At 32.5% G+C, this 15781-nt stretch overlaps 1 protein-coding gene across 4 annotated transcripts in view; it reads left to right on the forward strand.

Annotated features, from left to right (window-relative positions):
• Positions 1–15781, forward strand: part of NELL2 (neural EGFL like 2) — a 300528-nt gene that overhangs the window by 62655 nt on the left and 222092 nt on the right. For all 4 annotated transcript variants that reach the window (XM_006916875.1, XM_006916874.1, XM_015593155.1 and 1 more), the window contains 2 exons: positions 13279–13452; positions 13543–13639. In XM_006916875.1, coding sequence (XP_006916937.1) covers positions 13279–13452; positions 13543–13639 — 271 coding nt within the window. The remainder of the gene's footprint in view (positions 1–13278; positions 13453–13542; positions 13640–15781) is intronic.

Genomic DNA, 15781 nt, shown 5'->3' on the forward strand with positions numbered 1-15781 from the left:
AAATGTGAGCGCACTGAAGAGTTAATAAAGGGTTATACTTCTTCATTCATTTCAAATATCATGAACATCCCTGAGTTGGCACAGGGACTATGTGCAGAATAGCTTTGGAGGTGCCATTAAGAGTCGGGTAGAATGAGTCCAGTGTCCATGTATATGACTTGAATTTTCAGAAAGTGGGGATCTCATAGTATTGAAACTAGCCAGTGCTTATAGGTGAAAAGTGTGAGCTGGGAATTAGAGAGATCTTTCCTTTCCTATATGAATATCCAATTGATATTCACAGTTTTTAAAAAGAATCATTATTTTCTCTTAGCATTGCAAATTCACCTTTGCTATAATCAGCCGACCCTATTGTGTAAGCCTATTTCTAAACTATCTATATGATTCTATTAGTCTATGTTTTAAATTCATGTGCCAATATTGCAGTGTTAATTACTGTGGTTTTATAATGATTTTAGATATGGTAATGTAAGTCCTCCAAGTTTTATTGTTATTCTTCAAGATTATCTTGGATATATTGTATTTCTTACATTTGTTTATTATTTTATTTTATTTTATTTGAATTTTTATGAATTTATTTGAACCAAACTGATGACATATGCCAAGGAACAAGATTTCAAATGCTCCTCATTTACTTCTAATTGTAAAATTAGCTTGGTTTTTTGTTGGTATCTCATTAAATCTATACATACATTGGGGATGATTTATGTATTTTAATGAGAGATTCTTTAATTTCTCTCAGTTATATTTTGTAGTTTTTTTTATAAAGTTATTGCACATTTTTTCTTAAATTTATTTCTGAATATGTGATGTTTTGCTGTTATTTTAATTGGCATCATTTTAAATTTCTTATTTGCTAGCAATACAATTGAATTTTGCACATTGATCTTTTATCGACTGACTTTGTTAAGTTCATTTATCATGCATTACTATTTATTAATTAATTTATTATTCATGATAATATTGACTACCAATAATAACAGTGATATATCTTTCTTTCCAATTCTCATACCTATAATGCTTTTTCTATCTTATTACACTGACTAGACCCTACAATTCAATATGGAATAAAAGTGCTGGCTGACATTTTTTTCTTCCTAATATCAGGGGGAAAACTTTTGGTAGTCCACCATTAAGTATGATGTTTGCATAGTTGTTTTTATTATTTTTGTTTATTTTTTTTTAATTCATCTCATGTAAAGGAATCTCACTTTTATTCAGAATTTTAAAAAATGAATAAATGTTGAATTTCATCAAATCCATTTTCTGCAATTGCTAATCATTTAATTTTCTCTTTTATTTTGCTAATTTGTAGTGAATTACATCAAGTAATTTTAAAATGTCCATAAATTTCTGATATAAATTCCACTTGGTTATAATGTATTGCCCTTTTTATATATCACTAGATTATATTTGCTAATATTTATTTAGACCTTTTACATTTATTCATATGAAATAAGTTGGTTTGTAATTTACCTTCTTATAATGTCTTTGTCAGGCTTTGGCCCCATAAAATGTATTAGGATATACTCTCTTTTTCATTAATTTCTGGAAGAATTTGTGAAAGATCATTGTTACTTTTTCCTTAAGTATTTAAAAGAATTGACTGTTCTGTCCATCTGAGACTGGAAATGTGTTTATGAGAAGGCTTTAATTACATATTTAAATGCGAAAACAATATAGAGATACAATAAATAAAATATAAATTTTAAATACATATAAGAATTATTCAGATTTTCTATTTATTGTTATGTTCATTACTTTTCTAAGAGTTGTGCATTTTTCAAGGAATGTGAATTATTCAGATTTTCTATTTATTCCTGTATAATTTTCAAGGAGTTGTACAGTTTTCAGGGAATTGCCCATTTTAAATAAAGTTTCAAGTTTATTGGAACAGAGTTTTTTTTATAATATCTTCCAATTTTTTTTTCAGTACCTATAGAATCTATCCTGATATCCCTCTTTTTATTCTTGATATTGGTAATCTCTGTCTTTTTTCTTGATCAGTCCTGTTAGGGTATTGTCAATTTTATTAATCATTTGAAAGACCACTTGTTTAGCCTTTTAAAAAAAAAATCACTGATTTCTTTTTCATTGTTATATCCCTGCATATTTATTACTCCTTTTTTCTACTTTATTTAGATTTAATTTGTGTTTCTCCATATTCCTGAGATGGATGGATGAATGCTTAAATATTTGATTTTCATCCTTTTTTTTCTAATTATACATGTATGTCTATTAATTTCCCTTAACCTAGCTTTATATGCATCGATTTTTGATGCTCTATTATTTTTTTAAATTATAATTTTACCAAAAATATTTTCTAATTTTATTTTGATTTTTTTGACCCATGGATTATTTAAAAGTTTATTGCTAAATTTTAAAACGTTTCAGGATTCTCTCATTTTTTTTATTACTGATTTTTAACTTAATTGTTTCTGGGCATGACAATGCAGTTGACATTAGACTAACCTTTCTATTGTGAGAAATTTAAAGAAATAATTTTAAAAATATAACATATGTATGGTGTAAGTATAATATTCAGGATTATTTGAACAAAATATGGAACATGGAAGCAAAGGAAAAATACAAATATATCATAAATTTCTGGCATTGCTCTGGAGGTGTTTATGGATTTGCTTACATTCTTGAAGCTAGTGGAAAAAAGAAACTTGACCAACACTGCAAAATAAAAGGAAAGAAATCAGGATATAAAAATGAGAAAGCATAAGCTGCTATTGTAAGAATAAGGCAAATATGTCAACTATCTTTGCAAGAGATTTGGTTTTCCTGTTAAAAGATAAGCACTCTTACATAGAAACCAAAAGATATAATTTAAGTTTAAATTACTTACGAGGGTCACACTAAAAAAAAGGAGAATTTAAATAAAGGGAAGAAAGAAGTGAAGCAAGGTAAAAAGAAAGTAGGAATGGCAATATTAATATCAGACGACTAATTCAAGATAAAATTTATTAAGTGTCAACTAGTTAAGTGTTATTTTATATTGAAAACATTTTATTCTCTAGAAATACTTAAGAAAAGCAATATGGGACCAAAATATAAGTAAAAAAGGATTAGACATAAAAAGAAATATGGAAAACTGGAATTGTAGTGAGAGATTTAGTAAAACTCTGTTAGAACTTGATAGATATAATAGACAAAAAAATATAATTATAGGATAAAGATAAAACAATTGATCAATGTGACTTAATGCACATATACATATAGAAATATAGAGATTAGAATATATAAAATAATAGTAACATACAAATTTTTTGCTGATAGATTACATTTGGATATAATGAATGATATTCTATGAAAACACAAATTAGAACATCAAATCAAGAATAGTATAGAAAACCTAATTACTAGTAATAACAGAGGGATTAGAAAAATTTGTCAAAGAATTAGATCCTTTCATTTTTTCACCCTGAAGTCATCAGACTCTGACTATATTATTATTTTTTTAATGTGAGTTTTTCAGACCTTTAAGGAACAGAGAATACTTAGGCTATGTAATTTGTTCCAGTGTGTGGAAAAGAAAAGGAAATCTTCTCAGTTCACTTCTCAAGGCTGTCTTAATCCTGATTCCAAAACTTGAGGGTGGAACACACACACACACACACACACACACACACACACACATTATAAGACAATCCATGTATGAATAGAGATGCTAACATTCTTATTAAAATAGTAACAAATGAACTCCTGAAGTGTATTTAAAAAATACCAGGTCAAGTAAGGCTTTTAAAATAAATTTTTATGAATATAAGTATTCTAAACTAAATATTTGCAGTTGTTAAAGTTTTCTAATAACAAGCCTACAAGAATAACTGAAGAGCTATATTATGATTATTATGAGGCTTTTAATAAGATGTGTGGCTATAGGAATATATATATACATATGTGTGTGTGTATGTATACACATTTTATGGAAAAGCAGTGATATCCATAATTGATTAAATGTGTCAGTAAATGAGTCATCTGTTATATTCTTATTATATAATAATTCTAGTGATAATTTGGCAACATGATTTCCTATATTTGCATATAATCTACTATCTGGTTATTCTAGATGGTAGAATTACTCTTGCCAACAATGTACTCACTTTTGTCCTTTTCAGTTTAAATCCCAGTCCATCTTTAGAATCTCTCTACTGTAGAGATGGTCATCTCCCTTGTCCTGTCTTATTTTAGTACTTGCTTGGCAAAACCAAAACCTTGTTAACTCCAGCTCTCTGCCTCAATTGTACTTTTGCAGTTGAACTTGGCTGTAGAAGAACACAGAACCATGCTGACCGATCTTAATTTATACGTGCATGATTACTTACCTTAAATGTGCCCTTAATGCTGCCATATTTTCCTAGTCCATTCTTTCACTCTGCTAGATGACTATTTTATGCCTCTCCTCTTTCCTTACACTTGGAACACCTCCTTTCTTATCCTCAATTAGCAGATCACCTTGTGTCCTAAAAGCTATCAGAAGAGAGCTTCCACAGCTATTCCCAGTACTCATACTAGCACATTGTGTCTTTGCTGATACATTTTCTCTTCTTTCTCTCCTTTTACTTAGGCATAGTATCCATGACCCTAACAGAACAGCCGCTCCAGTAATACTAAATTGCATCCCCTCTCAAGGATATTGCTCCAGGAATTTCTTCTTCTTTTTTTTGCATTATTACTTTGTCCCCTCTCTATTGGATATTTCCTTCAGCATACAAATATGCTATAATATTTATAGTCTCAAAAAGAATCAAAAACCAAAACCTAATACCCTCTGTTGACCCCACTTCCCTGTTTAGGTATTGCTCCTGTTTCTCTTTATCTCCAGTTCTCCTCTCACTTTGTTGAACCTGCTCCTATGAGGCTTTGATTCTCTCCACTTCACTGAAAATGCACTTGTCAAGGGCACCACTAATGTCCATGTTGCTAAATCCATATTTCAGTTCTGAGACCTCATGCCATTGGACTTGATTGTTCCTTCCTTCCAAACAGTTCTTTGCTCGGCTTTCACAGCCTGCACTTTTCTGCTTTTACTCCTCAGTCTCCTGGCATTTGTTTTAGGGCTTGATGCTCAAACTTTTTCTCTAAAGCCACTTACTTTGTAGGTAATCTCATCATGTCTAAAGGCTTTAAATCTCATCTCTATGAAATAATGACTTCCTAATTTTTTCTCTTATCTTGTTTTTTTGCCCTTGGACTCCAGACTTGTATATCCAACAATCTACCTGTATCTTCACTGGGATGTTTAATTGGAAAATCAAACTGTGCATGTCGGAAATCAAAGTCGTCATTCTTTTCCTCATACTTGCTCTTCCTTTGTTTTTTTTCCATCTCACTAAATGGCAGTTTCTTTCTTCTAGTTGCTTGGGCTAAAAACGTTGAAGTATTTCTTGATTCTGTTTTATTCATACTGCACGTTTAATCCTAAAATAATCTTTATTGCTCCCTGCAAATCATGTTCTAGATTCGGAGCCTTTTTACCACCTTCCCTAGTCCAAGCCACCCCTAGCCATAGCCCTCAAACTCATCTCTTTGCTTTAGCTCTTGTGACCTTTCACCTTCTATACAGTCTATTTCTGACACTGTAGTCAAGTTGATCATATTGTTGATATTCATTGAATTTGCCAGCAGGCCTTTGCCTCATGGTCATTGCTCTCCTTCAGGGTTTCACTAGATGGCACTCTTTCTTCCTTTCTCTCTCTCTCTCTCTTCCCCCTCCCCTCCCCCCTCATTCTCTCCCTCCCTCTCTTTTGTGTATGCTTCCACCTACATGGTGCAGCTATCTTTTTTTTTAAATTTAATTTATCGGGGTGACATAAGTTAATAAAATGATATAGGTTTTAAGTGTATAGTTCAATAATACGTCATACACACACACACACACACACACACACATATATATATATTGTATTGTGTGTTCACTACCCAAAATTAAATTCTTCTCTCACCATGTATTTGACCCCCTTTACTCTTATTTACCTCCCCTCCTCCCCCCCGCCCTTCCTTCTGGTAACCACTAAACTGTTGTCCATGTCCGTGAATCTCTGTTTGTTTGTTGCTTTTTTTTTTATATTCCACATATAAGTGAAATCATATGGTTTTCAGCTTTTTCTATCTGACTGATTTCACCTAGCATGATAATCTCAAGATCCATTCATGTGATGGCCTGAACATACACTTCTCCCAAGGAGACATACAAATGGCCAATGGACATATGAAAAGATGCTTATCTTAATTAGCTACTAGTGAAATGCAAATTAAAACCTCAACGAGATACCACCTCACACCTGTTAGAATGGCTATCAACAGGACAAATAATAACAAGTGTTGGAGAGGTTGTGGGGAAAAAGGAACCCTTATACACTGCTGGTGGGAATATACAGCCACTATGGAAAACAATATGGAGGTTTTTCAAAAAATTAAGAATAGAGTTACCATATGACCCAGCAATCCCTCTTCTGGGTATTTACCCAGAAAATTTGAAAAGACTTATCTGTAAAGATTTATGCACCCCAATGTTCGTAGCAGGGTTATTCATGGTGGCCAACACATGGAAACAACTGGTGTCCTTTGATAGATGATTGGATAAAGAAGATGTGGTACATATATACAATGAATATTACTCAGCCATAAGAAAAAAATGAAATAATGCCATTTGTGACAGCATAGATGTCACTTTTTCATTGAGACTTTCTTTTTTAAGGGAGAACTTTTTTTTTTTAATATCACTTTGCTATATTCCTTATCCTCTATACCTACTTTAATTTTCTTCATAGATTTTATCACCATGTAACCTATTTATTTTATATATTTTACTTAATTATTTTAACATAAATTCAATGAGGACTGATATTTTTATATCTTTAGTTCACTTCTTATTCCAAGCACCTAGAAAAGAGTCTAGAATAAAGTAGACATTAAAAAAAAAATGTGTTGGATGAATAAATGAGTAAGTGAATGAGTAAATACAATGTCATTGAAATGTATGTGCCATTTGAACCAGCAATTTTATTCCTATTATTTTTTAGTCCAAGAAGATAATTGCTCATATGCACAAAGAAATGTGTATTGAAGCATTTTTATTAAGAATGGAAAACTGGAACTAATAATAGGAAGTTGGATACTACATTGTGGCACAGCTATACTACAGAATACCATGCAACCATTAAGAGGATTTGGCTTTACTTGTAATGACATGGAAAGTTGATCACAGTGCATGGTTGAGTGAAAAAAACTGCAAAAAGTTAATATTGTTCATCTCTTGCCAGCAGGACTCTTAGTGATCTTATTTTCCTCCTTCATGCTTTTGTGTATTTTCTAAATTTTTTCTAATTATAACCTATTATTTTGTCAGAAAATTATATATATTTATGCATATATCTGTTTATAAACCAAGTCGTCAACTCTTTGACAAGTAGCCATAAGCCTTCACTCTTTCTGCTTATTTTTTCTATAAGGCAGGTATATTTAGCTTGGAGTCCACGAATGGACTTCGTGACATCTGTGAACCCCTTGTAAAATCTGTCAGCCACGTTTTCTACATTTAGATTATCATTTCCAGATTATCAAAGTAGTCCATATACCCTACTGGGTTCTCCTCAATGATAATGTGCCCTTGCATTCATTCTTGATTAAATAGAGACTGTCACTTCTTTGAACCCTTCTCTCTAGTCTTTTTCTAATTTTCGGTCTAAGTTGAGGTACTGGGAGATACTACCCTTTATTTCAACTCCTTAACTCTCATGGTACCCTTGTGCTGTAGACTATCCACTTATTATCAGTGTTTTATCATATCTGTTTTTTCTCAATCCTTGTATAAGACCTTCCTCAAATTGATAATTCTAAAATACACACAGTACCATTAAATCCTCCTCCCTTCTAAGATCATAGCTCAAAATGTTGTTTTTTAGAATTTATGTCTTACTGACCTTATCATTAATAGTACTAAACTATCTCCATTTCATGAGTGACCATTTTTCCTTTTAATTTTATTGTAAACTCAGATATGTAGAGTAATAAGATGAGATGTTTTTCAAGCCATCATGTTGTATGTCAGGGCTTTAATCACGAATTAATTCCATTTACTACTGATCTTTTCCCTCAGTGATAGAATTTGGCTCCTAGCTATATTATTAATGAAGAAGTTTTGTTATCCTCACTGATCTAGCTACATTTCTCTTCTTGCAGCAAGACTTTTATAATAGTATTATTATTAATTTTAAAATGGCTAAAGCTTGATTTTCACTTAATAATGTATTTATTAATGGGCATCTTTAATCTTCCGTGTTATTTGGCCTTGTTCATTGTCACATCCTCAGTGCTCATAGTAATTATTTGCTGGACTAAATGAACTAATAAATCATAGTTTGTTTTTTTTTTTTAAAAAAAAACTTTTTATGCTTGAATATAAAGAAAGTCTTTGTTTTATAAAAATTAAATGGTTTCAGGAAGTCATGAATTGTTGGTCACTGGGTGTATTCAAACAAACTAGGTGACCAATTGATGAGAATTTCATAGATGAGATTCAAGTATTATTTGAGTAGATTTTCATTAAATTACTTTCTGCTTGAGATTCATGCTTGTTCCAATTAAAATCCACCCTGAAAATTCGCTGGTTTAAATTGCATACATAAATATGTCATAGGAAGTATAAATCGTAATTGTGGCATGTGTGGAGTGCTTACTCTTTATCAGCAACTGTGCAAAGTGTAAGCTCTTACATCTCTCATTCATTGAATTCTTAAAATGATCATATATGCTTACAACTTTTATTACTCCTATTTAATAGGGGAGGAAACTGAGGCTTGGAGAAGATTTTTAACTTGCCAGGTTAGTAACCTATAGAGACAGGGTTAAGACTCTGAGGTCTCTTAAATTGCTATATTATACTGCTTTGCTGATGATCAAATACTATTTAAAAACAAACAACAACATTTAACAAAAATAGAATCAACATGGTTCTAAAAAATACACTTTTTTCTTCCCACTCTCCCATCTCCCTTAATATCTGAGGGAATCACTAGAAATGACAACGTGAAAGTTAATTTTCTGTAACAAATGAATAAGTCCACCTAACACAGTAATTTTGGCCCTACCACAGGACTTTACTTTTCATATTTCATTGGCTGTCCTAGAGCCCCCATAATACCAGTGCTGTCAACTAATTCTTTCACTTAAAAATGTATTCAAATTGCTTCTTATTCACAGAATTGGTAATAAGAAGCTGGACTTTATAAATGATGCCTAACTGAGATTATTGACAAATAATACAAATCGTTACCATTTATTGGGTTCTTACTATGTTTCAGACACCTACTATATATGAATTATCACACTGAATTCTTGTTTTATAGATAAGGAAACTGAGGCATGAGAGGTTGGGTCATAGGTAGTGAGCTGGGTTTCCAATTCCGCAGCCTGCACATGTAACTTCTTTGCAATCGTGCCATCCAAGAACTACAGTAATGATATTTTTGACATAGATGTGCATGTGGTTTTTCTTCAAGTGGCCAATTTACAGCTGGCTTGTGGTTTAATGTACTGAGATGATCTGATCTTTTTTTCTATTTAAGTTTTTATTTAAGGCAGCAGAAAAATTCTCATTTCATGTTGTGTGAAACCTTTTTGTCAGATGAAACATAACCTCATTTTTATCCTTTAATCTTGAGTTGTGAAGGAAGTTGTTGAAATGAATGTTGTCTTACCACTGTTGCCTCCTTCTCTGAAACTTAATCTTAAGTTAGTTTATACTTCTGCCAATGCAAAAGATATTTGTGTAACAAGGCTATAAGTTATTATAAAGGGTTAACTTTATTTCTGATTTTAGTTACCTCTCAAAATTATGAATGACAAATCAGGGAGACATATGTTCAGTTGTGAGAAATTATCAAATTATCTTCTTGGGATTTAAAATGTGATTTTTAAATAAGATAGTAAATACTCATTAAAGGTAAAAGGAACAATATAAATGTCTAACCAATGTACTGTATAGGTGAAACTAATAATAAAATAAAATTTAAAAAAAGGTCAGTGAAAACTAAAAAAAAAATGAAAAAAAGATAAAAGGAAAAATAAATACAATAAAAAGGTTAAAAATCACTCATAGTTCCATCACTCAAACAATCACTTTAAAAAAATGTTGATACATTTTATTCCGATTACACATTTTCCCCATGGTCACAATGGTAATGAATCAGTAAGTGTTCTTAGTTGTAAGGTTACTTTGCAGGTAGTGGTTGGGGAAGACAGCTTACAGAACTGATGGGAGCCTGAGGCACCAGCATTTGGAATAGGCAATAGCCAAAGGTGCCCTGGTGGACCAGCAAGCAGGATGCAAAGCAACTTTAATATAACTGATGGATGTTGCTGCCCCTGGCACAGTGCAGTTCCCTTTCCCTCCCTTCCTTGCTGTGCTCCATCAAGGTTCTGAGTCTCAAGGAAGAGTGTTTAGTGGTTACCAGAGGGAAAAGGAGTTGGAGGGAAGTAGATAAGAGTAAAGGGAATCAAATACATGGTGACAGAAGGAGATTTGAATTTGAGTGGTGAAAACACAATGCAATGTACATATGATGTATTATTGAATGGTACACTTGAAACCTATATAATTTTATTAACCAATGTCAAGGCTTTCCTCCCAATGAGATGTCACCAGTGAGCAACAGTGGAGTTTCAGAAATGAATATGACTGTTACTAGAAAATGGCTTCATTAAAATGGGCCCAGTGTTTATTTACAGATACTTTTTAACTTATAATTATAATTGTGATAGAAATACTTTCTTGTAATTTCATGTCTTCATACAAATTTGCACATCTTAATAGTGACTGGTTTTTAATGTACGGATCAACTCCTTTCAATCTGTTTTACCTTATTTTAATGAGTTAATATTTATTGAATAAATGAATGTCCCAGACACACTTCTAACAGTTTTACATAATTAATTTTTCTCTTTACTAATATTTTTGTATATTATATATCTATTTCATTTTTAAAAACTCAAATGAATGATGCTAATGAAAATGTAACTTTTGATCAAATATTTAACTTCTGAAAGGTTGTTCTTGTTCGTTGGGTGTAGTGTCAATCTCATTGTTATTAAAGCTGCTTTAGTACCTCAAGTTCAGGAATTTAATACAGGTGCCATTTCCAGTAATATCTACAGGAGGACAGCAATAATAGGGTTATTGCCTTGATGTATTAAGAACTGACAAGCATGTAGCAATGGGTCAGTGTGTTTGCTGATTTACTTTTTAAAAAATGAAATACCTCTCTATCACAGAATTCAGTAGTCAAATTGATTAAATCATGAAAACTTGTTATCAAATAATAACATAGAAAGGATTCCCTGGTTGGTGGTTTCTGGATAAAAATCTAAACAAGTTCGCATTATATTCTCAATAACTTCTAAACATGATTTATATTATTGACTACTTTATTTATTTTTTATTCTTAAAATGGAATTTTTACTATATATTACATGAAAGAAGTAATGCATAATTAATGAAGAAATTCAAGGACATGAAAGTGTATGAAAGATTCATCACAGCCTTTCTCCCTAATTGTACTCCTCTGAGGTAACTACTATTAACATTCGACATGTGTTCTTCTTGATCTTTTTTTCTCTAAACACACACCTGCATGCATGTGTACGCGCACACACACAGTTTTATCAAGCAAAATGAGATTCTGTAGAGATACTTAGCAGTAAACTGTAGCATTATTTTATGTCAGAACCTCATTCTTTTGCAGAGTGGTATAGTGTTCCCGAATGTGGATGTATCGTAATTCTTCTATGAGTGGATAATTGGTATCTTATCAGATTTTCACTATTTTAAATAAATCTGCAGTCAGAACTTTCTGTGTATGTCATTGCTAATTTTGTGCTGCTATTTTGCAAGATAGATTTTTAGGTTTGGTATTGCTGATTTAAAGAATATGCATATTTATTCTATTGATAGATTTACTGAACTGCCTTTTAAGAAGTCCCTGTTAGTTTATTTTGCCACAAATAGTGTATCAGAGTGCTAATTTCTCCATATTCTAATTGACACTGGATATTATTAATCATTTTGATTATTGTTAATCTGATTGGTGAATCCATTAAGTTGCTTCTTCTTATTGATTTGCAGGTGCTCTTCATAAATTATGGCTGTTAACTTCTGATTTATCATATGTTTAATTTTGCCTTACACAATGTCATTTGTTATTTAATTTTATTTATAACTTTTTTTTCTGTTGAGAAAATTTAAAATTTTATGTAATTATAGTTAATCTATGTCTTACTTTATGGTTTCTGTAGTATTATAATTCCTTCTCTCATTTAGTTATGGCTAATTTTCTTCTACAGATTATTCCCAGCAGCATGCAAACATGTGTAGTATTTGTTACCAATTAAAATAAAGAAAACCCTACTTTCAACTACCTTCCCATTCCTCACAAAGTGTCTGTACTGGTTATTTCATTTCCCTCTGGGTGGGAGAGTGGACGATTCACCTTCCTATGTGGTCTTTACTGACATAGTGGTAGGGATGGTCTGATTACTGCTTGGTGATTGTGAAAGCCCTGAACCCCTACTACTCTTCCTCTGACACCATCCCAGTGGGGAAGGGGAAAGTGTGTGTTTTTATTGCCAGATAAAGGTGGAAGACCAAGCTCTTCTTCATGGGGTCTCCACTGATGCCATGGGGGGCCTTATTACTAGCCAGCTGGTTAAAATCTTGACTCTCTACTCATCCTCCCCTTTCACTGCCCTAGTGGAAGTGTGGGGTATATCATTTTTCTCAAGAGGCTGGAAATCTAGTCTTCCCCACCTAGCCTTTGCTGGAATGGTTGAAGATGGGGCCACAGTTTTTTTCTCTGGTGTTTGACTGGAATAGAGTGGTTATTCTCTATAAGTTTTTGTCTCGCTAGTCTTCCCCTTTGTTGGTACTTTGGCTAGAAAGAGCAGGCTTTTGTTGGGGCTTTTATTTTGGTCTGCATTTGTTGATATTTCCAGGTTGCTAGCTTCTTCAGCTGCAAGTCTGGATATATGAGGCAAAAAGAAAACCCAGGAAACTCATCACTGTGTTACTCTTCGGGTCCTGAGGTCTTTGCTGGTTTTCTTTCTTTTCTCCATCTTTCAGACTCTTCTTATGTTTTATAATATAATGTCTAGTTGTATTTAGTGAGGAGAATAGGGAAAGCATATCTACTCCATTTTTCTGGAGATGGAGGTTATATCAGTCATTTTTGAACTTTATTTTCAATGAGTCCCATATGGCTCTTCTCTGTGCAGATACCTGGAACTAGAAAGCAGTGGCCATCGGAATGAAGTCAGACTGCATTACCGCTCAGGCAGTCACCACCCTCACACAGAAGTGTTTCCTTACATTTTGGCTGATGACAAGTGGCACAAACTCTCCTTAGCCATCAGTGCCTCCCATTTGATTTTATACATTGACTGCAATAAGTAAGTGAAATGTTCTCAGTTCAAGAAATAAAGTATTCTAAGGACTGACTTGTAACTCATATTACTTATCTGATATTTCTCTTTCTGCAGAATATATGAAAGAGTGGTGGACAAGCCCTCCACAGACTTGCCTCTGGGCACAACATTTTGGCTGGGACAGAGAAATAATGCACATGGATATTTCAAGGTATCTTTTGACTAAAGTCTGAGTATAAAGTGTAAATATAAATGCTTTCTCATGAGTTTGGAAAAGTATATTTCACTTTTTATTGTGTGAAACAAAATAATTTGATTTGTATAGTTTTTTTTTCCTTATTTATGTTTATTTCTATTTTTGTTTTTCACACTGGTGTTTTATTTAGCCAGCCAACACTACTTACTCTTTTTTATCCCTAATGAGTTTGCTCTTTAGATATTACAGAGATGATTACAAGGCTGCAATCAGGGCAGTTAACGTATCATTCTTGAAATTAGGCATTCAAAATAATCAAAGTCTAAAATGTTAGGATAGGAATGAACTCTCCACTACTGAAATATAACCTTTGATGATACTATCACAGGGATGTTAATCATAGGTGATTGAAAGCTTTTCAATATTCATTATTAGTGATCTCTTGTACTCTATAAAATGAGAAAGGAATACATATATTTGCACAAATCTATCAAAACTAGAAAGCAGATATAATTCACTCCATAGAATTTCATCATTGTAGAAGATCTAAAATACATCCCACTTAACTCTCTGTATTTAAAGGCTGAAGAAATAAAGTCCAGAAAATTGCTTGACTTCAATCCCATAGTGTAATCATTTTTCCTCAGTGACTATGACAGTGCCTACAATACACAAGTAGCCTGGCAAATGGTTGTTAAATAAGAGAATGATAGGTGGGTGATGTGTCCAGTTTATGGATATTTAGGTTGAGTAGGTACCAGTAACTTTAAAATTTCATTCTAAGCAAGATTTATAATCCTAGAAAGGTGTTTTTAAAACTTACTTAAACGTTGTCTGTTATCTGGAAACCAGGTGCTTTGAATATGTAATTCTATCCTACTCTTGCTGGCCCTGATGCCGGGTCTTATTTTCCTCTTTTAAATATACATAAATCTGCTCATAGAGGTTAAGTAGGTTCTCCAAAACTAGTCGTGGGGAATTGATCCCATTGTTGCAAATCCTGAAAAATCAATGTTCTTTTCCCACGTAAGGGATGGCAAATTTGTGCCGTGAGTGCTAACTAAGTCTCTTCTCCATTTAATTATTACAGTCTTTTCTATGGAGTCCAGATATGGCCTCAGAATCCTTTTTACACATCAATTATGGGTTCTACTCTAGGTATCATACTTTTTATTGAAGGTTGTGAATGGTACCTACTAGAGTTGTGCAGTGCACATGTTGCTGCTTCTAAGGGATGGGAGTATGTATACAAGTTGCCTCCTTAATCTAAACCTCAGCAAAGAGCAGATCCAGAGGTTACCATTAGGTATACTAAAATATCTATAATTCACATTGGCACACTTTTTGTACCACACTATTAATCAGGTTAAACATATAGAAGATATACAGGCCTGTATTTGGTTAATCTTTGTCGGTACATTTAAAATTGTCTTGATAATATATTGGTTCTGTCACCCCTGTCATTAAATATTCTGTTTACATTTTTCAAAGAGATAAAGTGAAATATTAATTAAAGAAAATATATAAAAGATGAAGGAAGAGAGAAGAGTGGTGGAGGAAAGGAACAGCTGGAGTGTGTCTGAGGAGGTCATTTTTGAGTTACCATTTGGCCTTTGCTTTAAGAGCCCCATAAGCTGGAAGCTAATTATATCTTAATGACTAAGGATGTGTGTAAATTTTGCCTATACACATGTAATGCAGACTTCTGTGTAAAATGGGTTATTTCCAGCTGGCATTTAAAAAAAATTAATGCTCAACTTTCTATATTTCCTAAGGACTGATCACTAAGTCTTGTGCAGCTGTTTAATAAATCTGTTGTCTTTTTTGAGTTGAGAAATTAGTTTTAAAAGATTCAGCTGAAAAATGAGAAATGATCAAATAAGCATTGCTTTTATGATTCAGTTTTTCTATTCTATTCTTTTGACGATTGCAGTTAATTTAAAATTGGTATCAGTTTCACTGTTGCTGAAACCAACAGTGATTTTCAGGTTGAGTTTTAAAGGTCATTTTCAAGCCTTACTTCAGTGGCTAACTAAAAATAACTTTTCAAAACAACATGACTATTGCCTCTTAATTATATCTTGACATTTAATCTTAAGATTTAAAAAATATTATGAATAAGAGAGTACATGGGTAATCATCTATTTTGCTTCATGT

This window comes from Pteropus alecto, unplaced genomic scaffold (assembly GCF_000325575.1).
Source record: "Pteropus alecto unplaced genomic scaffold, ASM32557v1 scaffold196, whole genome shotgun sequence".
In the NCBI taxonomy this organism is placed as follows: domain Eukaryota; kingdom Metazoa; phylum Chordata; class Mammalia; order Chiroptera; family Pteropodidae; genus Pteropus; species Pteropus alecto.